Here is a 26115-nt window from a genome sequence, read left to right on the forward strand (position 1 = left end):
GCCTTCGTTTCTGTCGGGCCGAGGGCCATCTGGAGTGTGGGAGGGTCGGGGAAGAAAACGCCCACATTCCTGGAATGTGTCAAAGTCCCGAGAGCTTCCCCATTTGAACCCACTGGGTCGCAGTTCCCCCGCGGAGTTATCAAGGGCGGGCGAACCCACTGACCAACTCACGTTGGTAAAACCAGGGATTGTCAGAGCGAAAACCGAACTGAGATGGCCCAGCAAACACCCGTTTGACTCGCGGAAACAAGCCCAAAGAAGAATCGCGCAGCTGGTTAGTAAAAAAGAAAATACGTTGGATATCATGATTTTTTTTATGTTGTTGAAACGTCTATTAACAACCTGTTTAAAGGTAATTTTTGCAAAGATAATAATGTCAAGGAAAAAGGGTCACAAAATACAAGCTCTGGCTTTAGACGGCCTTGGTGCAATACCCAGCACTACACTGGACTGTGGGGGCTTAACCTGATCCTAAATCTTTTTAAGTCTTAGTCTCCTCATCTGTAGAATGAAGGTTATGCACAAACCTCAGAAAAGCTTTTCTCAAACATTTAGTCTCAGGATCCCTTTACTTTTTTTTTTTTTTTTTTTTTTTTTTTTTTTTTTTAGTAAAGTGTACGCCCAACGTGGGGTTCCAATTCACGACCCCAAGAGTCCCATGTCCTGAGGACTGAACCAGCCAGGCACCCCAACATTCTTCAAAATTGGTTAAGAGTGTTTGTTTATGTGGGATATTCACTGGATTAGAAATTAAAATTGAGAAATTTAAGAACATGTATTAATTCACCTAAAATAATAATAAACCAATACATGTTAATATGTTTTATGAAATATAACTACACTTCCCCCAAAAAAATTAGTAGAGTGTCATTGCATTACAATTTTGCAAATCTCTTTAACGTCTGGCATAATAGAAGACAGCTGGATTCCCATATTTCCTCCCCATTTTCTCTGATTTGCTATGTTATTTTGGTCTAGGAAATGAAGAAACTCCAGTCTCTCACAGATACATAGTTAGAAAAGGAAGGAGTATTTTTAGCCTTCTCCAATAACTGTGGATACTAGCAAAACTCAACAAACGGTAATTTCTTAAAGATTAATTGCAATGGGGAATCTGAAACCACTCAGAAAATATTGGTTTACTGAATTATGCAGATCTTCCAAATATTGATGCATTTCACTACTCAACATTAAAAAAAATCACATGCATTATAATCATTGATCTCATCACAAAAATCTTGGAAAGCTGTCAAGCTCCCTTTGGTGGATACCAAACACCTTTTCCAAAATTACAATTTTTTCTTGAAAGCTCAAATTTTATCATTGACAAAAGTACTTTAAGTCACTTTTCTTTCATGTGCCAGGCTCATTCCATTCAAATATGCAAGGCTGAATAACTATAGTTTCCCTGTCATTCTTTCAAGCAAAACTTGTGTTCTAAATTTTTTTTAGTGTGTATTTATTTATTTTTGAGAGAGAGAGAGACAGAGCACAAGCAGGGGAGGAGCAGAGAGAGAGGGAGGGAGACACAGAATTGGAACCGGCTCCTAGCTGTCAGGACAGAGCCCGATGCGGGGCTCAAACTCAAAAACCCGTGCGATCATGACCTGAACCGAAACCTGACGCTCAACCGACTGAGCCCCCCAGGTGCCCCACAAAACTTGTGTTCTAAAGTCCATGTCCGTACATCCTGAACACTCCCGATCTTGGAAACTAGCAGGGTAAGCCCTGGTTAGTACTTAGATGGGAAAAAATGGGGTTCTATGGGGGGAAAAAAAGCTCGTTCAGTTCACACATCTCAATCACACAACCATATACTTCAGTAAGTGGCAGAAGGGTTTTATGTAAAACTCCCATTTCATTACACAGAACATTTAAAAGATACATACTCCAGAAGAGAGATTTCGCAAAATTAATTATTTGTACTGTTTCATAGTTTATGTGAAAGTGGTTTTTCTTGTTTTAAGATTTTTAAGTAAACTGTATGCCTAACAGGGGGCTCAAATTTATAACCCTGGGATCAAGAGTCCCATGCTCTACTGAATGAGCCAGAGTAAACCAGCCAGGCACCCTGAAAGTGGCTTTTTTATTTTTTTTAATTTTTGAAAATGGCTTCTTAATTATTTTATTGCATAGGTGTGGCAGAAGAGAATACCGTGAGTCTAGCACCTTGATTCACACTAAGGTGCCAGCCATCTCACCTGCTGTTGTCTTTGCACCATTAGTGAAAATGTAAACACAGTGAAAAAGCAAATCATGTCTTCATATTATCATGAAAATAGTTCTGACCTTGCAGACTCCCTTAGACCTTAGGTACTCCCAGAGTCTGTGGATTACACTTGGAGAACCGCAGCGTATATCTGCAGAATGTATCCATTCATTCATCAAATATTTATTAAGCCCTTTCTATGGGTCTGGACACTGCTGTAGGCATTATGAATAAAGCAGTGAGCCAAACAGGAAAACACCCTGACCTTATATTATAAGTAATATAAGGGCTTAGCATCATTGCCTCATATGTTACTCAATAAATGTCTTTATTTTTTTCATTTTATTTTTTAAAGTTTATTTATCTTAAGAGAGAGAGAAAGTGCATGTGTCTCGTGAATAGGGCAGGGGCAGAGACAGGGAGAGAGAGAATCCCAAGCAAGCTCCACACGCTGTCAGCACTGAGTCCAACTCCCAACTCGGGACTCGAACCCACAAACTGTGAAATTATGACCTGAGCCCAAACCAAGGTCGAATGCTTAACCGACTGAGCCACCCAGGCGCCCCTCAATAAATGTTTTTAAGTAAATTTATTAGTGGGCACCTGGGTGGCTCAGTCGCTGAAATGTCCGACTTCAGCTCAGGTCATGACCTCACGGTCTATCGGTTTGAACCCCGCATCGGGCTTTGTGCCGACAGCTCAGAGCCTGAAGCCTGCTTGGGGTTCTGTGTCTCCCTCTCTCTCTCTGCCCCTGCCCTGCTTGCTTGCTCTCTCTCTCAAAAATAAACATTAAGAAAATAATTAATAAATAAATGAATATTAAACAATAATTTAAAAAAAAATTTTTTTTTAACGTTTATTTTGAGACAGAGAGAGACAGAGCATGAACGGGGGAGGGTCAGAGAGAGAGGGAGACACAGAATCTGAAACAGGCTCCAGGCTCTGAGCTGTCAGCACAGAGCCCGACGCGGGGCTTGAACTCACGGACCATGAGATCATGACCTGAGCCTAAGTCGGACGCTCAACCGACTGAGCCACCCAGGCGCCCCTAAACAATAATTTATTAAACAATTTGAATGCAATAAGGCTTCATAGTGCCATATCTTATGTTTTATTGACCTTATTTTTTTCAACTGTAATTTCTAATACTTGATAATGGGGCCAATCTTTATTATACCTGAAATGCTAGGACTTCTTCAGGCAGTTAGCACTTTGCATGAGAAAATCAATCAATGTCAAGGCTATAGGTGCAAGATTTGAGAAGTACAGGTTTTAACTAGAGTCCAGTAACTACCAGGAAGTCACGTGAGAATCACACTGACCAGGGGAGGTAAGAAAGACAGATAGCTCTCAAGTATATTTGCCTTTTAAAAGAGAGTCCTTGTTAGCCCCAAATGACTAAATCCTTAACAATAGAATTTCAAGTAGTAGTTAAAATGAAACAAAGACTCTCACACCCATTAGGAGATGACTACTATCAAAGAAACAGAAAAAGACAAGTAATGTGGGGATGCGGACAAATTGGAGCCTTTGTGCACTGTTGGAGGGAATGTGAAGTAGTACAGATGCTGTGGAAAAGTTTGGCAGTTCCTCAAAAAATTAAAACCATATGATCCAGGAATTCCACTTCTGGAATTGAAGAAGGGTTAAACAAGCCAAAAACGGATCCAAAATGGAGTCACTCGTGCTCAGCGCGTGTCAACAAACCAAGACTTAAAATCTAACCTAATTTCTGTTTCAGCCCCTCCCAGGAATGTACTCTTAACTGGTCAGGCTAGTGAGGTAACCTTGTGGGCACCAGTGAGGCAATCTGCCTGAAAGACCCCTCCGTCTCCCAAAGAAAGATAGGTAATCTAATTTTTCCTCATCCCTGCCAACCTTCTGTCTATAAAAGCTTTCCACTTGGGGTCACCTGGCTGGCTCAGTCAGTAGAACATATGACTCTTGATCTCAGAATTGTGAGTTGGAGCCCCGTGTTGGGCGTAGAGATTTAAAAAAAACAAGGCTTCTAGCGGCGCCTGGATGGCTCAGTCCGTGAAGCATCCAATTTTGGCTCGAGTCTGTGAGTTCAAGTCCCACATCAGGCTCTGTGCTGACAGCTCAGAACCTGGAGCCTGCTTCAGATTCTATCTTCCTCTCTCTCTGCCCCTCCCCCGCTCGTACTCTTTCTCTCTGTCTCTCAAAAATGAATAAAAACATTAAAAAAATTTTTTTAAAGCCTTCTATTTTTTATGCTCAGCCCCTTTCTACTTGCTAGATGGGATGCTGCCCGATTCATAATCATTGAATAAAGCCAATTTAATGTTTAAATTTTCTTAGTTGAATTTTGTCTTTTAACACCCGGGAGAATTAAAAGCAGCGTCTCAAAAAGATATTTGTAGGCCATGTTCCGAGCAGCATTATTTTTTTTAATGTTTTTTTTTTAATGTTTATTTATTACTTCGAGAGAGAGAGAGAGAGAGACAGTGTGAGCAGGGGAGGGGCAGAGAGAGGGAGACACAGAATCCGAAGCAGGTCCAGGCTCTGAGCTGTCAGCACAGAGCTGGATTTGGGGCTCAAACTCCCAGACCCCAAGATCATGATCTGAGCTGAGGTCTGAGTTGAAGTCAGACACTTAACCGACTGAGCCACCCAGGCGCCCCAGAGCAGCATGATTTATAAGAGCTAAAACGCAGAAGTAACCCAAAGGGCCAATAATGGATGAATGGATAAACAGAATGTAATATATACATACAAAGGGATATTCTTCAGCCTCAAAAAAAAGGCGGGGTTCTGACACACGCTGCAACATTTGAACCTTGAGAACATTACACTAAATGAAATAAGCCAGTCACACAAAGACAAATAGTGTGCGATTCCCCTTATATGAGATTCTTAGAGTAGTCCAAATCTTAGAAAGTAGAATAATGGCTGCCAGAGGTTAGGAAGAGGAGGAATGGTGAGTTTTTGTTTAATGGGTATAGAGTTTCAGTCTTTAAGATGAAAAGAGTTCTGGAGATGGATGATGATGGTTGCATTGCATTATGAATGCATTTAATACCACTGAATTGTACACTTAAAAATGGTTAAGATGGGGGGGCGGTGTTCCTGGTTGACTCAGAACGCTGAGCATTGGACTTTTGATTTTGGGTCAGGTCATGATCCCAGGGCTGTGGTGATGGAGCCCTGCCTCCAGCTCTGTGCTGAGTGTGAAGCTTCTCTCTCTGCCCACATCCGTCTCCCCCACTAGCACTGTCTCTAAAATAAAGTTTTTTAATGGTTAAGATGGTAAATTTTATGTTGTGTATATTTTACCATCATTTTAAAGATTGGGGGAAAATGAAATAAAGAATTTCAGACAGTGGGGAAGAAAATATTTCAAAAGTTCTGTACTGGGGCACCTGGGTGGCTCAGTTGGTTAAGCGTCTGACTTCAGCTCAGGTCATGATCTCACAGTCCATGAGTTCGAGCCCCGCGTCGGGTTCTGTGCTGACAGCTCAGAGCTTGGAGCCTACTTCGGATTCTGTGACTCCTCTCTCTGCCCCTCTGCCTCTCACGCTGTATCTCTCTCTCAAAAATAAATAAACATTTAAACAAACATTAAAAAAAAAAGTTCTGTACTTCCCCCACTCCTTAAATCACATGAGAAGCAACTATGTGCTGTGCCTAAAATAGCTACTGTTTATTAGTGCCAGTATATACAGGCATTCCCTTTATACATTACAGTCCATCCCACAGAAATGCTGCAAGGTAGGTCTTAGGTAATGTTTCCATGTTTCAGATTTCTCTGTTGGCTGAGGCTCAGAGAAGTTAAGGAGCTTGTTCAAAGTTACGCAGCAGGCAAAAAGTAGAGACAGAACTAAATCCAGTTCAGCCTGATTCCAAGTCCTTGTTCTTTTTTGCAGCATCAGACTTCCTCTCTTCCCCACATTCCTTGAGATTTTAGGAACTTCATGTGAGAGACACACTTCCTGTGGGCATGAGCAATGTGACTTCAAATGTTGTCTTGAGCAAGATTACTATGACTGAGTTGCTGTTACCCTTAGAAGGAAAAGAAACTCTGAGGGTCTGAATAACTTAAAATGCCACCATTCTTATGGGAAGAGAAAAGAACTAAACCCATTTGATCCTAAAAGATTTTCAAAAAAGATAACTGTTACGGAGAAACATTAGGCTTGAGAGTTTGACATTCATCCCTGGCAGAATTCCAGAATAGATCATTAACAAGAGAGCTCTGAGTTGATTGCAGATTCACATAAACCAGTGGTGCTCTGCTACCTAAAAAGAAAAGGTACCTTTGACTCCCTTAATTCAAGAATGGTGTAGAACAGCTGTGCAGTGATGACTCCCCCTATTTTGAAATACTCATATAAAGAGCCAGGATTTAATAACAAACTAGATAAGGTAGACCCAAAACTGTTTTCCTATGATGTACGGTTTAAGAAAATGGCGATATTTAGCCTGGAAAAGTAAGACCTTGGGGCGGGGTGGGGGGAGACATAAAGGCTGAATTTCAATATTAGAAGGAATATGAAAGAGGAATTCTGTCTACCGAACAGAACTGTGTACAGCCACACACCCAGAACTAGGAGGAGTAGGTGGTATTTCCACGGAAAAGCCGAATTCAGCTCAATATGAGGAATTCGGGATGGCAGCATTTCACGTATACAGAATTATAGTCTGGGAGTTAGACATGACATCAAATTGCAATCCCACCACTTTCTTGATGAATGCTATTAGTCAGATTCTACAACCTCTGAGCCTTTTCCGTAAAATGGAAATAGTACTTCCCACCTCCCAGCGTTGCTTAGGATTAAATAACACTAATCAAGACCTTAAGAGAATTCCTAGTGCTGGGGTAAGCACTCAATAATATGTAGCTTATATTATTAGAATTAATTTTTTCATCATTAAAGTTATTACACACAGGACACTTTAGGAGGGAGTAAGTAGCTGAATTTTTGCCTCTTCATAGACACCCAACCGAAGGTCTCAGGAAGAATTGCCCTCTTCCCCGTGCTCCCACAGCGGTCTTAGCAAAAGTATTATGATATTGTTGAGCTGGGTTTCTTACATGACAATTCTCCAGAGCCCTGCACAGTGCCTGGCTCAGCAAAACTGTTATATACACACAGGCTCCCGCATTCTGAAGTGGAGTACAATAGACTGGTTGCCTTTCCTCTTTACCTCTGATTAGGAGGATATGTGAATATTCAGAGTAAAGAAGGAAAAAAAATCATCTTTTGGTAGTTCTATTCCTGATTTGATAGGGAAAAGCACAAAAGAGTTAAACAAACAAACAAACAAACAAAGCACAACCAACCAAAACCTCACAAATCTGATGTGAAGAGATGAAGGAAGGAAAGCTTGATCACCTGCCCTTTCTGTCAGGTAGGACATTTCATTAATTCACTTAATCATTTATTCAACAAATATTGCTTGACAACTGTATGCCAGGGACTGTACTGGGCATTGAGTAAAGGGTGGTGAACAACACGAGGCGGCAAGGTTTCTGCCCTTACAGGAGGTTAGAAAACACAAGACAGACATTAATGACAATAAAGTGGGGTAAACGTTATGGGAGACTGAATTTCCGTATGAACAGAGTTGGGGACAGCGAGATACTTGAAGTCAGAACTAAACAGTTTGTCTCGAAGAATAAGCGTGGTTTTTTGCCTTTCTCGGTGTCTTGGGAGGTGGCTGGGTGAGGAGTGCTCACGGAGATAAGGGGGTTCTGCACTAGAGCTCTGGCTTGGCGCAGCCAACGAAAAATTTCGAGAAGTCAGGAGGCCCTGATGAGGAAACTACCTGGGGAACCTAACCTAGTCTAAAGAATCAGGCAAGACTTTGAAGGGGAAGTAATTTATAAACACTGAGAAGTAGGAGCCTTACAGAGATTTGGGGCAGAAATTGAGGATTACAGAGATTATTGGCGATTTAAGGTCTGGTGAGAAACCTCTTTAGATTAAAAAATGTCAAGGATTCACGTGAACTGTCCAGAAGTGGTTGATTTTTCGTACCAAGCATCATGGGGCTTGCTCATAAAACCATACGTTCTAATTCCCTAGGTCGCAACGTTCTAAACTAGAGCCTGTCGAGCGCTTGTTAAAAAACTAAAACTCCCCGAACCCCGCGCACACTCCGCGGGGCGGTGTAGGACGCGCGCAGTACTTTGGGTCTTGTAGTCTGGGATGGACTCCAAGTCCCACAGTACTGTGCGGAGGGTCGTCGCGCCTGCGCAGTGTGGGCGGCGGGTAGCGCCGAGTGCGAGGCTCTTTTGTTCGTCCGAGGGGAGGGCCGTTGGCCGGGGCCTGCGGTACGCCGCTTCAGTGAGGGGCTCGACTGCGGCCACCGGCTTGTTGCTTTTCTGGGCGCCACTCCCCCGGCCGGCCCGACGCGACGCGCCATTAGCGCGGCACCGATTCCTCTCGGGCTCTTTGGCGCTGCTCTGAGGTGAAGAGCCCGCTAAAGGAGGGGAAGCGGGGAGCGGGGGGGAGGTGCTCGGCGGCGGCGGCGGCGGCGGTAGCGGTAGCCCTGGGTGAGGGGCCGCGCTTGCGGCCGAGGTCGGGAGCTAGGAACGCGCCGGGTCCCGACCCCTTCCCGCGCGAAGCTCTCCGCCGGGTGCGGGGGTCGGGCGCCGGGCGCCGGGCGCGAGAAGGATGGAGAGGGCGGGGCGGGCGGCGTATCCTGAGCTGGAGATAGAAGCGATTCGGGGTGGGCCGAGCACTGGCGGGTCTCTCCTCAGGGCCTGGGTAGACCAACAAGACAATGCTACGTGGTTGGGTGCGCGGCTGCTGGGTTGGGCTGGGGAGGAAACACTTGAGTAAATTGGGAAGGGGACAGGCTGGGCAACCTTGATGCTTGGACATGAGTGGAGAGGGTTGACGGCTGCGAGACCTTCGGTTTCGAACGCAGTCTGAGAATATCGGGTCTGGCTGGGGCCGTCAGAGGCATTTCGCTCGCCGGGCTAAGGAGAAGTAACTTCGAGGAAATTGGAGAGGGGGCTGGGCAGCCCAAGGTGTGCTTCTTGGGGAGATCATCTGCTGGATAACCTGGAGTGGGGGCTAGGAGAGGGAGGGGCGGTGAGGTGCCTGGCTTGGATCTGGAAGGGGAGGAGCTGTTAGGGTAAATAGGGCGGAGGCCCCGGGAGTATTTCAGTTAGGTGTGAAAGGGGCCGCCTTGCTTCCCGATGGGTCCTCCTCACGCGGTGGGGAGGCTGTTAAAAAGAATGTGTGCAGAAAGGATGAAAACAAGATTTCTCCTCTTGTCTAGGCTTTCAGCTATCTTTACTCTTTTGATTCCTTTCAGGGAGTTAATATACCAAGTGTAGCGCTTCTGCTTTGATTTCACGATTAGTTCCATAAGTTTTTATCTGGGATCGTTACTGGTCGCAAAGGGCAGTGAAATCATAGAAATGTGTAGATGAGTTCACATGTAAGGAATTAAGTTAGTGAGAGAGAGTGTGAAATGATGTGGGAAGTGGGGAGACAAAGAGGAAAAGTTTGTGAGATCGTGAGATTTGTTTCATAGGCTCTTGTGATTTTTAGCCAGCCTTTCTTTGTTGTTGGAAAATTTGAATACAAAATGAGCAATACTTCTTCAGAGCTTCAAATGAAGATTTTTCATGGACGGCTTTATTTGCGGACTTGTATTGGTTTAACTCAATTGAGGTGGAGTTTACAAAAGGTCAGTTGTACTGGAAACTCTGGTCAGGGGTAGGATAGCCTCCTCAGTTGTATTAAGAATCATGCTACCAGTTTAGAATAACTCTGAAAAGGTCCAGTGTTTTGGAATAGAAGCATGAATACATCTGGAAAATTAGTACCTGTGTTCCTCCCTAGGTGCTTGCAGACATTTATATTGTAAGTAGTATTGTTAAAGGGCAACTTGTTGGAACTGGTAGCACCTTACTAAAGCTTTAGGGCAGGTTCAGGGTCTTCATTTCCGATTTTCCTTTTGGTGCCATTTTTCTTCATTGATTGGCTGCTGTAGCCTGAATTGTTTTTCATTAAAGATGTAAATAGTATGTAGCCTGTTGCTTCTAGCTTCTTGATTGAAAGGGACCAAGTAAGAATACCTTAGACTTCTGCATTTTTGACTGGAAGATACTGGTAATTGTCTAACCAAACCTCTAAAAAGAAGCTACCGTTATATAAGAGCACTTGGGCTGATTCATTTGGAAGAGCATGTGACTTTTGATCTTAGGGTCGTGAGTGTGAACCCCGCACTGGGTGTAGAGATTACTTAAAAACAAATAAATAAGCTTAAAAAAATAAAAAGCAACTATTATATCTTGTGCCCATTTTAGGGACCAGGAAAGTGTTTCTTTTTCACTTCATACCGTTTAAAAAGAATTGATTCACTTTTGTCATTCTCTAGTAGTTTATCCATCAGAATCTCACCTTTTTTATATACTATCTCTGGTAGTATAACAGATTTTGCATTAGGCTTGATAGATTTTCACTTCATAGGTTATTTCTCTGAAGAGTTATTGGAACAAAATGCTAATGGCTAGTATGTGGGCTCACATAGAATGGGGCTACGCTTCTTGTTCATCTAAATGTAGGTAGTTTATAGATTGTTGAGTATATGGCTTTGAGATCCTTTCTTAGAATTCCATGTGTTAGCAGAATGAATTAATGTGCATTTATATAATTAGTTTTCCTGTCTTTGATCAATAACATTGGGCAGAGTATAACTGTTGTCCTTGGCATGTTTGTCTTAACAGTTAATTTTTTTTTTAAGTTTTATTTATTTTGAGAGAGAGAATCCCAAACAGGCTCTGCATTAGCATAGAGCCCGACTTGGGGCTTGAACTCATGAACCGTGAGATCATGACCTGAACCAAAATGGAGAGTCGGATGCTTAACCAACTAAGCCACCCAGGCGCCCCTGTCTTATTAGTTTTTATGTACTCAGCTTGGTGTGCAGATTGTGCAAGTGACCATTTTAAATACCTTAGGTGAGGACCTGGAGAGGCCCCAGGTTCTGGATTTTAACAGCAAGCTATATAATTTGAATATTTTGTTTTAGAAGTATCTTGAAAAATCTTTTGGGGTCTTTGCATAAATTTAAATAAATAGTATTTCCAGGGGCACCTGGATGGCTCAGTCGGTTAAGCCTCCAACTCTTGGTATCAGCTCAGGTCATGATCTCACAATTGGTGAGTTTGAGCCCCACATCGGGCTCTGCGCTGATAGTGCAGCTTGGCATTCTGCTTGGATTCTCTCTCTGCCCCTCCCCCACTCAAGCGCGCGCGCGCGCGCTCTCTCTCTCTCTCAATAAACAAACAAACAAACTTAAAAACAATTGTATTTCCAGATAGTGATGTCTACTGAAAAAGTGAATAGCCTCTCCCAAAATTGGAAAAGTTATTCAAATATGGGCAAAATTCAGATCCTGTTAGTATTTGAATTGAATAATTTGTGTTAAATCTTTACTGCTTTCAGCTTTTATGATTTTTTGTAAAGTTTATTTATTTACTTAGAGAGAGAGAGAGAGAAAGAAACCGTGTGCACACGAGCAGGGGATCAGAAAACAGAATCCCAAGCAGGCTCCAGACTGCCAGCATGGACATCAATTCAGGGCTCATTCCCAGGAACCATGAGATCATGACGTGAGCCGAAATCAAGAGTTGGACACTCAACTGACTGAGCCACCCAGGCGCCCACTTTTACGATTTGCTGACCAAGGGGGGGTAACCTAATTTGTCTGTGAAATTGTGCCTTTCTCTTTAATAATAGCTAACACATTGAGAGCCTAACAGAACTGTGGTATTTGAGAGGTTAGTGTCAATAATCTGGTTTTGTTTTGTTATCTGTGAATGCTTTGGTCTCTGCTTTTAGTTCCATCTTAGCTGGGACTCCTGCGTGGCTCAGTCGGTTGAACAGAGCCTGCTTGGGATTCTCTCTCTCTGTCCCTCCCCCCTCCAAAATAAATAAATAAACTTAAAAAAAAATTTCCAACTTAGCTGTAATTCTGGTCCAGCTTTCTAATTTTATTTCATCTTAAACTAAAAGACTTGCCAGTTATCACTGTGTCCTACTAATATTTGCATATCCCTGTGGCCTCTTAACCCAAAGCTGTATCTGTAGTTTCATCCCCGTCAGCCTCCAGAAAGGGGATAGCCAACTTTCTGATAGAGCTCAGATAAAATTTTAATTTGATTAGCACACCAGTATTCTAGTCCTAGATCCTGGAATTCAAGGGCAGCTATTCCTTTAAAAATGAAACTCCTGCTACTGGGTTTGTGGCACAAGTTGTTTTCTGCTCAGTAAAGTTTTCCATCTGGAAAGCATTTACCTCCCAAACAGTCATAGCTAACAAACAGACTAACAGCAGTTTAGAAACATGAGTCAGGAGGACTACAAATTGAGTATATACTACACATGCCTTCACCTGCCTTTTAATGACTGGTATGTAGTTGCTAATGCTCAACAAAGGTGTACTTCTTTCTTGTTTTCCATTTTGGGGTTGCAGATCAGATTTTACTGATTATTCCCTAAAATGCTGACAGCTTTAGACTTCTCTTCCCTGATTTTTGGCATCTGAGACATATATCCTTCCTGCCCATACAGGGTTCAACGTGTTACACAGGGCCCAGACCTATCTTTGATTGAGTGTCTGAATAAAAACAGAAAGAGGGGTGCCTGTGTGGCTCAGTTGGTTGAGCATCCGACTCTTGATTGTGGCTCAGGTCATGAGCCCAGTGTTGTGGGATGCTCAGCATGGAGCCTGCTTAGGATTTTCTCTCTCTCTCCCTCTCTCCTCCCATCCTGTCCTCCCCTTGTCACGGCTCTGTCTAAATTTTTTTAAATATTACAAAAAGTAGAAACAATGGAAACTGAGAAAAAAGAAACAGTGGTTGGCTAGGTTGAGTAGGCTTCATGGAAGTAAGGTTGTTTAAGCCCTATCTTTAAGGATGGGTAGGATTTTGACTGCTGGTGTTGGGCAGGATCACTTAATAATGAGCAGAGCCTTTTGTGGAGACGGTGTGCAGTTTATAGTTTTGACAGGAGTGTAGGTTTTGTGAGGGAGTAGAAGTACGGAATGGTTGGAATGAAAGGGTGTTAGGTGTTGCGCTGAGGAGTTTGGTCTTTGTTTTAAGGAGAAGGGGCCTTGTAGAAAATTTTTTAGTGGTTACCTTTACTATTTAGTCTACTCTGCCCAAACTGGTTTACACACCATCTACCTCAGACATACCTCATTGCTTTTGTTCACCACCGTTCCTTAAGCCAAATTGCCCTCCTCAATCCATCTTTTCAAATACTCTTGGAGCTTGGCTTCAATCCCAACTTTTTAAACTCTTTCCTGATCACCCTAGTCATTCATTCTTCCAAGCCTCTATGGTGCTTTTGTGGCTACTTATTTTTGCTTAATTTTCTTTTGCTAATTATTATATACTCTTACATTTCTCTTGTTGAAATGAAGTTCACCTTGCATTGTTTTCTTGTATTTATATTTCAGGCCTGGCTCTGGGGACTTTGGGAAATTTTCTTTGCTTCATAAGCCTCAGTTTTCTCATTTGTGAAGTGGGTTTAATAGAGTTGATGTGAGGATTGAATGCCTTTATATGCATTGTTTTAAGTATTCAGTAAATTTTAGCTGTTATTATGTTGTTATTACTCACCACTAAGGGATTCTCAAAAGCCTGTGATTCTTGTGTGTCTGCATATCCCACTGGCCTGAACAAATAGCTCCATTTGCCTGGGTCTGAGAGGGTTCCTGCAATGTGGACCTCTCAGTGCTTTCGCCAGTGAGTTGGTCACCCTATATTCCACTCTGGCTTTTAGTAAATTGTTATTGGTTTTATTTTATTTAATTTTATTTATTTTTTAATAGATAATGTTAAATGCTGGGAGAGTTGTAGTTAGAAACTTTTATAGTTATTAATGCCTAGGTCTTAAACCTAAGCTAGAAGCAAAAGAGGCAATAGGAAAATAATGGAAAAAGGGGCTAGATGAGAGAAGGAGTGATGTGGGGAGTGATATGCACAGTAATTACCTCATCCTTACTGGCCATTTCCTCAGCCTCTCTTTCTAACTGGCCACATTTCTGTTCCTCAGATAAAGCAACCTCTTCTCACTTTAGGACTTGGAACCAACTATTCCCTACACATGGTGTGTTTTTCTGATTTTTGCTGAGTTGTCTCCTTTATAGCAATTATCACAATATCTTCTTGCTTATTGTCCGTGCCCTCCTCTGCCTGCACATGCATGTATTCACACACCCCCCACTCATGCTCACTCATGGCACTCGTCCACACTAGAAAATAAATTCTAAATGTTTGAACAAATATCTGGGCATTGTGGCCCAGTCAGTATAACACATAAAATTAACTATCACAAGTATATGTATATGTATATGTATATGTGTGTGTGCATGTGTGTATGTGTATATACATATACACACACATACACATATATATACATATATATACGTGTATGTATATATACACACATACACACATATATATACACATACACGCGCGCACACGTTCTAAGAGACTAGGGATTTTTGTCTTTGTTGCTCACCCCCTTTGTCTAGCACCTTACCCATAATGGGTACCAAAAAGATAATTGTTAAATGATGAATACTGTAGGAGGGTGTTCATAGGAAGAATTAACCTAAACCTAGCCTGAGGCTTCGGGAAAGCTCCTGAACAGGACATTTTAGGTAAGGGAATTGGTCAAATGAAAGAATGAGGCAAAGAGCAAGGTAATTGTGATTGATAGGTTAGGTGTAGTGGTCTTCAGCTCAGATGCCCACACATAATGATATGAAGAGATCTGCATTTTATTTTTTTTTAATGCTTATTCATTTTCAAGAGAGCGCGCGCGCATGTGCGAGTGAGGGAAAGGCAGAGAGAGAGAGAAAGGGAGACAGGATCTGAAGCAGGCTCCAGGCTCTGAGCTGTCAGTGCAGAGCCCGATGTGGGGCTCAAACTCAGAAGCCACGAGATCATGACCTGAGCCGAAGTTGGACACTTAACCGACTGAGCCATCCGGGCATCCTGAAACCTGCATTTTATTTTATTTTTTTAATTTTTTTTTTAATGTTTTATTTATTTTTGAGACAGACAGAGAGACAGAGCATGAGCAGGGGAGGGGCAGAGAGAGAGGGAGACACAGAATCGGAAGCAGGCTCCAGGCTCTGAGCTGTCAGCACAGAGCCCGATGCGGGGCTCAAACTCACGAACCGTGAGATCATGACCTGAGCCGAAGTCGGATGCTCAACCGACTGAGCCACCCAGGCGTCCCCCTGAAACCTGCATTTTAAATGAGGGGCTAGTGTTGAGAATAAATCTGGTCAGGAGTTACCCAAACAAGAGATGATGATGGCTTGCAAATAGGATGATAGTAGTAGTAGGGCTAGAAAAATGTATGGATTGAAAGATATTTAAGATACATACTCAATAGGATTTAATAAGAGGCTAGATATGGAAGATGAGTGGAATGAAATCAAGGATGATTGTCATTTTTGTCTTGAACTCAATAAATGTGCTATGAATACTTAGACCATTGTTCATTTAATTGGATGGCTGCCTTTTTTAAAAAGTTAGTATGTAAAAACAGTCTGTGGGGCATGTGGGCGGCTCAATTGGTTAAACACCCGACTTTGGCTCAGGTTGTGATCTCTTGGTTTGTGGGTTCGAGCCCCACGTCGGGCTCTGTGCTGACAGCTCAGACCTGGAGCCTCCTTTGGATTGTGTGTGTGTCTCTCTCTCTTCCCCTCCCCTGCTTGTGCTCTGTCTCTATCTCTGTCTCTCTCGAAAATAAACATTAAAAAAAAAAAGAAAACTGAGCCTGAAATCTCAACTTTTAAAGTTTGTTATAAAACTTTACTATTTGGATCATCAAAACTGATTTTTGGTATTTACATTGATCTTCAGAAATCTTAAAATTATTTTCACAAATAAACCATTTTGTTGACATTTTCCATTGTATTTAGAACTTCCTTTCTCACCTCTCTCATCTGTCTTCATAGGAAGATAAATTCCTTTTGCCATTTTCTTGTATAGGCCAGGTAAAAGGAAGAGCAGAAGAAATTCCTACACTTAAGATATATGAAATGTGATTTTTCAGTCTCTGGCAGCTCTTCTGTCTTGGTTTTCTAGAAATGAGATCTTGGTTTCTCTTTTTCGTAATTATTGGTTCCAGCCAGACCTGGGTCCTTCTTGAGTGTGTTCTGGAGTTGCTCTCTGGTTTTAAAAACTTAGGCATGAATTTCAGCTATACACCCGATGGAAGTGCTGTTTTCTTATTGAGTCTTAATATTTTGGGCTTCCGAAAGCTATCTTTAAACTTGAAGCAGTAATCTAATGAAGTAGAACATATATGCAAATATATAAATAGATTTAATCCTAGAAGGTCATAAAAGCTCACCTCAAAGGCATCAATGCCATGAGGGTTGTTATACTATTTTGCTTATTAGGAAACTGAGCAAATATATATAACTACCTAGAGGCATAAAGTTGTTTTGAGAGGTAGGGACAGGAAAGGGACTTTTCTGGTGCTCATACTAGCTTTCTTTTGGTGGAAGGAACTATATAAGGATCCTGGATCCTTCAAGCAGTGTTCTTCCAATTGCTAGTACCAAAAAAAAAAAAAAAAAAAAAGATCTAGATTGAATGATGTTGAATGTGATACAGAGATCATTTTGTTTTCATGAACATTGGTTAGTTTATTGTTCCAGTCTTAATTCTCAAATGGATGGAGAAAGTAAAATGTTCACCTGCCTTTTAGCTAACTCTGAGAATTGATTTATATCTGTAATTGTGTGATTTCACCTGAGGAATGTAGTTTCTGCCAATCCTCTTCTAGCAATGGCTTTTATCCAAGGATATGCATCAAATCACCTAAGGAGCTTTTTATTTTATTTATCTATTTTTAAGCAAACTACACCCAGCTTGAACTCATGACCCTAAGATCTAGAGTCATACAGATCTGCTAAGGAGGTTTTAAAGATGCAGATGCCATGTTCAAAGAACACTGTAATAATAGAAAATTGGCAACAACCCAAATTTTCATCACTTGGTAAATGGTTAGATATGATGTGTCCATACAATATGGAATACTATGCAGCTTGTTAAGAATGGAGATCTTTGGGGCACCTGGGTGGCGCTCAGTTGGTTGAGCATCTGACTTTGGCTCAGGTCAGGATCTTGCGGTTTATGGGTTCAAGCCCCATGTCAGACTTTGCGCTGACAACATAGAGCCTGCTTTGAATTCTCCAGTCTCCCTCTCTCTCTGCCCCTCCCCCACTAGCACTCAATCTCAAAACAAATAAACATTACAAAAAATTTTTTAATGGAGATCTTTATGGAACAGTGTCAAAGATATAGTACGTTTTATTAAAAAGCAAGTTGTAGAATTATAATATCTATTTTCACTTAATATATATCTGTGTTTATGTATAGAAACATAAACAGGCTAGGCCGCCTGGGTGGCTTAGTCCGATAAGCATCCAACTTCAGCTCAGGTCACAATCTTGCAATTCATGGGTTCGAGCCCCATGCCAGGCTCTGCACTGAGAGCTCAGAGCCTGGAGCCTCCTTCAGATTCTGTGTCTCCCTCTCTGCCCCTCCCCTGCTCATGCTCTGTCTCTCTCTCAAAAATAAATAAACACTAAAAAAAACATAAATAGGCTGACAGGTTTTGGGCCAAGGAATTGTAATTTCCTACATTAAATATTTTTGTAATTGAATATGAATACATTATATTATGGTTAGTATGTGTGTGTGTGTGTATATATATATATATATATATATATATATATATACACACACACCGTACTTTCTATGTCATTGGATCTGGGTATCTGTATTTTTAAACTCCCTAGGTCATTCTGATTCTTATGAGTGAAAACTCTCTATTCAAAGTCTGCTTTCCTATGAATTCTTCCTTAGTAAAGGTGGTCACCTCACCAGACCAACATTCTGAATGCTTTTTCTTAACATTTAGCTAAAAGCCCTACTGCTTTGGTTTCAGAGGTCTGTGGTTGTTACCTTGTACTGACACCTGGAATTTGATCTTTCAAGCTGGCAAGAAATCAGTACCAGCTACTCAAAAACAAAATAAAATGCCTTGTATCTGATACTATACTGCCTTCTGCTTTCAAGTAGCATTGTTCCTGTTTTCTAGCTTCTAACTGCCTTAGTGGAGGATGTGTGGGTTTTTTCTCTTGAAAGAGCTATGAGTTCATGACTCTTGCTTCAGATTTACATCATTCCTGGATTCATTGGGACACTATAAATTTTGGTTTCTTAAAATTGGCATTTTCTCCGTGCTGTCTTCAGCCTACTTGGTAGGTGTTTAACTTCACAAAATCTGCACCATCTAGCACTTGTTGATTTAAAAGATTCCAAAGACTTGCTGGGGCCCTAACAACCAATGCTTTGTCACTGCCTCCTGATTTAATTAACAATGAATACCTTTGTATTGCAGTAACCAATTAGGAATCATTGGTTTTTTTAACAGCCATATACCTTACAAGGTCTTTTCTTTTTTTTTTTTTCCTCTTTTTTTTTTTAATTTTATTTTTTATTTTTTTAAATTTACATCCAAATTAGTTAGCATATAGTACAACAGTGATTTCAGGAGTAGATTCCTTAATGCCCCTTACCCCCTTTAGCCCATCCCCCCCTCCCACACCCCCTCCAGTAACCCTCAGTTTGTTTTCCATATTTATGAGTCTCTTCTGTTTTGTCCCCCTCCCTGTTTTTACATTATTTTTGTTTCCCTTCTCTTATATTCATGTGTTTTGTCTCTTAAAGTCCTCATATGAGTGAAGTCATATTTTTGTCTTTCTCTGACTAATTTCACTTAGCATAATATCTTCCAGTTCCATCCACGTAGTTGCAAATGGCAATATGTCGTTCTTTTTGATTGCCAAATAATTACTCCATTGTATATATATATATACCACATTTTCTTTATCCATTCATCCATCGATGGACATTTGGGCTCCTTCCATACTTTGGCTATTGTTGATGGTGCTGCTATAAACATGGGGGGGCACGTGTCCCTTCGAAACAGCACACCTGTATCCCTTGGATAAGTGCCTAGTAGTGCTATTGCTGGGTCGTAGGGTAGTTCTATTTTTAGTTCTTTGAGGCACCTCCGTACTGTTTTCCAGAGTGGCTGTACCAGCTTGCATTCCCAACAAGGTCTTTTCAAAAGAGAATCATTATCAGTCACTTCCTTATTTACTGATGACAAACTGTAGGAAGGATCCACTTAAAGAGACCTCTGTCCTTTTCTTGTACAGGCCAAAGGGAAGACTTCCTACAGATACGTGGCTAGCTCCTAGTTGTGTGTGTGCAGCAGGGCCCTTAGCTCACTCAGCCTTGCTGTCCTTACCGAGGTGCTTGCTCTGTTAATTATGTGACCTTAGGTGATTTATTTCTTGTAATCTGTTATCTATGAGGTGTCGATAACATCTCAGTGGTTTGTTTCACGGGATGGTTTTGAAGGATCAAATGATGTAACGTGAGGTAGCACTTTGTAAACTCTAAAGTTCGATACAAGTGTATTATTTTTTTTAGGCATCTTAAAATGTGGCAGACTCAGTAAATATTTAGATAAAAGTTATAGCAGCTTAGTTAACTCTAGTTTGTTGGGGTTTTTTTTCTTTTTACTGTTGATTTTTGAGAGAGAGGGAGAGGTAAAGCATGGGGGAAGGGGCAGAGAGAGGAGGGGAGGGACAGAGGACCCGAAGTAAAGCGGGCTCTGTGCTGACAGCAGAGTCCGACGCAGGGATCATACTCAAACCATGGATCATGACCTGAGCTGAAGTCAGACGCTCAACCTACTGAGCCACCCAGGCACCCCAACTCTAGGTTTTTTATCTGCAACATCATGATAAGCCTTAAGAAGACCTGTCCAAACATTAAGATTTGAGTTAATCAGGAACTTTTCACCCTGTGTACACCTCTTCGATGTTTTGTCATAAATAGTTCTGACATAAATGTTCTATGATCATGGCCATGTTCATAGGCCATGTTCTATAACTGATGCCATGATTTGGTTGCCAGGATGCCTGGGGGGGGGGGGGGGAGTGGCAAGTTGTGTTGATGAAAGGCATTTTTCCATTGTGCTACTACACTGATTTGAGTTACTTTGAAATTTCCTTGCCAAGCAATTCTGATTGAGAGTCCTCAATTCCAGATATCCCTGCTAGTGTTTGGAGACTGTCATATTCAGGGAGGATTTCTCTTGAAATAATCCTTTTGGAAACCATAGGAGAATTGACTCGTAATATTTAAGAGGGCTCTTGGCTCCTCTGAAGGTGATAGATTCTATAGGAAGAGTGGGTTGCATTTTTAATCAACTTCTACATTGATTTTAACAAACTGCTTATTCAGGCCCCCATAGAACTACCTATAAATAAGAGAAAAACTCAAATTGGGAAGCCTGGCTGAGAATCTCTAATATAAAGAATCTGGTACCTGAGGTAGATGCTGGGATGAGCCAGTTAAGAAAGCTCAGAGAGGGGCGCCTGAGTGGCTCAGTCAGCATCTGACTTCGGCTCAGGTCATGATCTCGCGGTTCGGGAGTTCGAGCCCGCGTCGGGCTCTGGGCTGACAGCTCAGAGCCTGGAGCCTGCTTCGGATTCTGTGTCTCCCTCTCTGCCCCTCTCCCGCTTGCACGCGCGCTCTCTCTCTCTCTCTCTCTCTCTCTCTCTCAAAAATAAATAAACATTAAAAAAAAGATTTAAAAAAAAAAGCTCAGAGAAGGGCATCTCGTTGGCTCAGTTTGTTGAGCTTCTGACTCTTGATTTCAGCTCAGGTCATGATCCCAAGGTCTTTGGGATGGAGCGCCACCTTGGGCTTGGAGCCTGCTTGAAATTCTCTCTCTCCCTGTCTCCCTGCCTCTCTCTCCCTGCCTCTCTCTCCCTGCCTCTCTCTCCCTGCCTCTCTCTCCCTGCCTCTCTCTCCCTCTCCCCCTTCCCCACTCACACTCACTCTCTCCTTAAAAAAGGCTCAGAGAGAAGTGGGAGTCTGTTTATTCTTCACTTTTTTGAGTTCTTCTTTTTTATTTTTTTTTTAAAGCTTCTTTATTTATATTGAGAGAGGGGTGGGGAGGGAGTGAGAATCCCCAGCAGGCTCCATGCCTTCAGTGCAGAGTCTAATGCTGGGCATAAGCACACACTGTGAGATCATGACCTGTGCTGAAATCAAGAGTTGGCCACTTAGTCAACTCAGCTACCCAGGCACCCCTTGAGTTGTTAAGACAGTGAGTTAAGCTAGTTAAACTGTTCTGTTCTATGACTCTTCCTCCTTGGGACCATGCTAATGATACAGGGAGAAGAGGCCTACAGTAGCCAGAGATAAACCAGAAGCTGTCCTGATCCTTTTGGTTCATAGTAAGACAATCGGATAGGCAGTATTCAGTGCTGTTTCTTTTTGTAAGACAAGTATAACTATTAATGTGGATAACACGGGGCTTTAAATAACTCAGGATTCTGAAGCCTTAGTGATAGAATGCCTTTCCTTTACTTTCTTAAATTTAATTACTTGGTAGAGAAGTTATTAGGGAACAATTACTGTTTTGCATGGTCTATAACCCATTATTTTCCTTCCATCAGTTGAGAAAGGGAGTATCTTCCAATGTCCAAGACCAAATTAATGCAGGGAGTTGTGGTAACCTTTGTTATCTAAAGGTGATGGTCAGTTTATTTTTCTCTGCATGTTAACCAAAGACTGACAGGGAATCCTGCTTTACCTCTTCAACTCACAGTGGAAGAAAGCAAGGAATAGAGAGCATTTATTCTTGGAAGGAAACACAATCCAGAAGGGAAATCAGATTTTTCTTTCCTCATAAAATAACACTTGCCATATAGCAGTCAGAAATTTGAAAACCTGAAAGCATCTCCCTCCAGAAAGAAGTACACACAGCCTCTGAATCAAAGGCACATGAAGCTAACTGCAATCCACTGATAAGTTGGTTCAGTAAAAGAAGGAAGGGAAAACGTGTGGCATTTTCTCTAAAAGATAGAGGGACTGGGTGGGGGGTGAAGGAAAGCAAAGCAGATTCTTCAGTATGTAAATGGAGAAGGAAGAGGGTTGAAAAGATGCCTCTTACCTGAGCACAGGTAATGTTCTGAACCCCTCTGTAAAGGTGGGGCTTAGGTGTTGCCTTAGACCATACTAAAAGCACTCCAGAAAACAGTGTTTCGTGCTACCTTGCAAAAGTTCAGAATACCTTTAAGTGGAAGTGGTATCTACATTTTTCTTATCGGACATTAAGCATCAGAAAGGCAGGAAGCATTTCTTATTCTCTTGAATCTCCAGTATCCACCAGTGTCCAGATTTTCTAGTAGTTAAATGTTTCAGTAAGTCAGCATTGCTCATATATGCAGACATGGGAATATCTCAGTATAAACCAAAATTTCTGTGGATAATTTAACTGATTCATAATGATGATCCTGACTTCGATGAAAATTTGTTATATTTCATATGGACTATAGTGGACTTTTTCAAAAAGACATTTTGTACATGTCAGTTTTAAAGTTTGTTTATTAAATATTTTCTTTTTATGTACTCTATACCCAACGTAGGGATCGAACTCAAACCCTGGGATCAAGAGTCTCATGCTGTTCTGACTGAGCCAGCTGTGAGGTACCCCTAAAGTATATTTAGAAGAGTTTCTACCTAGGCTAAGTAAGACTCCTTTTCCCAAGGATGAACAACCAGTTTAGCCCCAAATCAGCATTATCTTAAGTTCATAGATGGTAGTAATTTGGCTTGAATTATCTGCCATTCTCTTGATTCTTTGTATCTCATTGTGGCAGCTGTGATCCATGAATTTGTAGATTTGGGGCCAGTTTTGTAGATCAGTTCTGATGTGTTGGTATCTTATGGCGCCACCTACTGACGCAAATTGGTAAACAAATGGCTTTAAGCCTGCCAGCTGTCCCAATTGTATCTGAAGGACTAAAAACAGATTTATAGGGGACTAGAGTTTTAGCATTGGAAAAAATCCTTAGAAGTCACTCAGCCTAAAGAAGTATTTTACAAAAGAATTAACTCAGGTTTTATTATCTGTGATAACTATCTCTTTTTTTCCTGTTCATTTTTCCAAATTATTGCAGTGCCCCAATTAGAGAATTTCATGGTCATTCTGGCATTTTTATAAGTCTTTCTGAACCTCAGAAATAAGCTAAGTAGAATAAGAAACGAAGAAGAAACTTTCACATTGTAAATCATTGATGGCATTTGGAAAAGACCACATAAAGAACCTTGTGGGTGCTCAGTTGGTTAAGCGTGCAACTCAATTCTGCTTATGTCATGATCTCATGTTTCATGAGATTGAGCCCCATGTCGGGCTATGCTGGCAGCACGGATCCTGCTTGAGATTCTCTCTCTCCCTTTCCCTCTGCCCCCCCCCAAAATAAATAAACATTTTATTTATTTAAAAAAAACTTCTTAATATTTATATTTGAGAGAAAGAGAGAGAGTGTGCGAGCAGGGGAGGAACAGAGAGAGGGAGACAGAGAATCCGAAGCAGGCTCCAGGCTCCGAGCTGTTAGCACAAGCCCCACGTGGGGCTCAAACTCATGAGCTTGTGAGATCATGACCTGAGCCACCCAAGCACCCCGATAAACAAACATTTTAAAAAAAGAACCTTGAGACTCAGGAGAGAATGTTGTAACAATGCAGAGGGATGCATTGTATTATATATGCATATACAAAGGGGAAAATCGAACCAGATGTTTGATAAATAGGACAAGCTGCTTCGCACTGTAAAAGTTGGAAGTCTAGTGATATGATGAAAGTATGAATCAGAGGGTTATATGTAAGTTTAATGTGTATGTAAGTTTAATGTTTATACCTTATTTTTAGGACTCTTACTTTCAATTGAATAACATTTTAGATGCCATGCTTTATACTAAAAGGGGTATTGGAAACTTTTTAACTTAGAATAGGTATAAAAGTGTTAGGTGATTATGCAAGAATAAAGGAGTTTTGCTGTGAGATTGGTTGGGGCTTTTTATGAACTAGCTTTCATATCAGAACATATTAGAAAACTTTATTTTTTACTGAAGCCGAAAAGGTGGAATACGTAATACAAGGATACACTATTAAAGTCATCAGTGATGCCCCTGGGTTTCTAACCATCCGAATATTCACCTAACCAAGAAAAGTGTGCCCTAATGCCCTTTTTATTTTGTCACTTTAGCAGCGTCACCCTTTAGACCAGAAAGCTGGCGGGCACTATGGGGAAGAAACAAAACAAGAAGAAAGTGGAGGAGGTGCTAGAAGAGGAGGAAGAGGAATATGTGGTGGAAAAAGTTCTTGACCGTCGAGTGGTAAAGGGCAAAGTGGAGTACCTCCTAAAGTGGAAGGGGTTCTCAGAGTAAGTTTCATTAACCTGGCTAAATCCATCCATGTAGTCACCAACTTTCTCAGGAGTCTAGTAATGTGCAAGGCCTAGAGTGCTCCAATATGTAGTGTGACCCAGGCCTGGCCTCCATGGCTTATGGTCTAAAAGTCCCTTATCTCCCCTCCCGCCCACCAAGAAATTTCAGCATTACCAAGTTCTTGATCTTGGACAAAATCTGGTTCCTCATCATCATTAACTCCTCTCTTCCAAGGGCACCAGCTCTTGTCATCCTGTGCGTCTCCTTAGTATGAGTGTGCTAACTTTGAGTGGAAAGTGTGACTCACTGTGCCCTCTGATTTCAGTGAGGATAACACGTGGGAGCCAGAAGAGAACCTGGATTGCCCTGATCTCATTGCCGAATTTCTACAGTCACAGAAAACAGCACATGAGACAGATAAATCAGAGGGAGGCAAGCGCAAAGCTGACTCTGATTCTGAAGATAAGGGAGAGGAGAGCAAACCAAAGAAGAAGAAAGAAGAGGTAAGGAGAGAAAATTTTTACTAGTCTAGAATTCCTACTGCTGTCAAAGAAACTAAAAGCTCTTTAAATTTAAAGTTAAATACTTTTATTCTGCTGTTTCTTGGACCTCAGCAGCCATCTCTCATTCCTTCTGGAATCTTAGCTATGCTAATGCTTTCAAAGTGTTTTGGGGGTTCACTTAATCTGTACTTATTTTATCTGAGGTTCAGGAAGAAGTGCAACTAAATTCATTCCCGTAAAAAGATCGTTTTCAGTGTTGTAATCATTACAACTGTAAGGTAGCTATTTTCATCTATTCAATACCTTAAAGTAAGTTGTCTTCTGAAGGGGAAGAAACAGTTGTGAACATTTATTTTGCTTGAGACGTATGTCCCTTTTTACATATGGGGAAACCTTAAGACCTTGATGGAAGAATCACCCAAGGATGCAAAAAGGCCTGTGACTTGGAGCCAAGGTATTGGTGGAATATTGGCAAGAGTGTCATTATATTAATCAGAGAAACCGGAGTGACTCCAGTCTGGATAACAATTCCATATAATTAAAATTGTTCCATTCATCTGGTTTTCACAGTCAGAAAAGCCACGAGGCTTTGCCCGGGGTTTGGAGCCAGAGCGGATTATTGGAGCTACAGACTCCAGTGGAGAACTCATGTTCCTGATGAAATGGTGAGTCTGCCAGTGGCTCTGTGTGGTGGTTTTTTCTTCTCCCCATCTGTTCCATGCCAGAGGAAAAGAGCTGGACCTTCGAAATTCCAGTCGCCCAAGTGTGAAATCTTTAAGATGGCATAGTCCTTCGATAGTGACCCTCGGCCTGACTGCCAACCTGGACTCATGAGTTATACAGGTAGGGGCCCTTAGGATTCTCAGTCTTTGCCCATTTTTTAGGAGGTGGGAGAAAATCCAGAATGGAGAAGGTGTGGGGAGGAATCACATTTCACTTCTGTAAATAAAGGAAAAAGATATGAAATGTGATTGAACCACCCTCCCCTTCTACCACCTCCTTAATAAAGATCGGGCTGGCCCCAGGATCAGATGTTTTCTGTTAACTTTTCAGGGTTAAGAA

The 26115-nt window shown here is 41.6% G+C and overlaps 1 protein-coding gene across 2 annotated transcripts in view; it reads left to right on the forward strand.

The window, feature by feature from the left end:
* Positions 1-67: 67 nt before the first annotated feature.
* CBX1 (chromobox 1) overlaps positions 68-26115 on the forward strand; it is a 29625-nt gene continuing 3577 nt past the window's right edge. The window contains exons 1-4 of one of the 2 annotated variants that reach the window (XM_060646298.3): positions 68-274; positions 24370-24546; positions 24876-25053; positions 25624-25718. In XM_060646298.3, the coding sequence (XP_060502281.1) occupies positions 24407-24546; positions 24876-25053; positions 25624-25718 (413 nt within the window). In that variant the 5' untranslated portion in view covers positions 68-274; positions 24370-24406. Of the gene's footprint in view, positions 275-8421; positions 8642-24369; positions 24547-24875; positions 25054-25623; positions 25719-26115 lie in introns of those variants that run through there. The other variant, XM_060646297.3, reaches the window with a different exon arrangement.

Source organism: Panthera onca, chromosome E1, assembly GCF_046562875.1.
Source record: "Panthera onca isolate mPanOnc1 chromosome E1, mPanOnc1 haplotype 2, whole genome shotgun sequence".
Classification (NCBI taxonomy): domain Eukaryota; kingdom Metazoa; phylum Chordata; class Mammalia; order Carnivora; family Felidae; genus Panthera; species Panthera onca.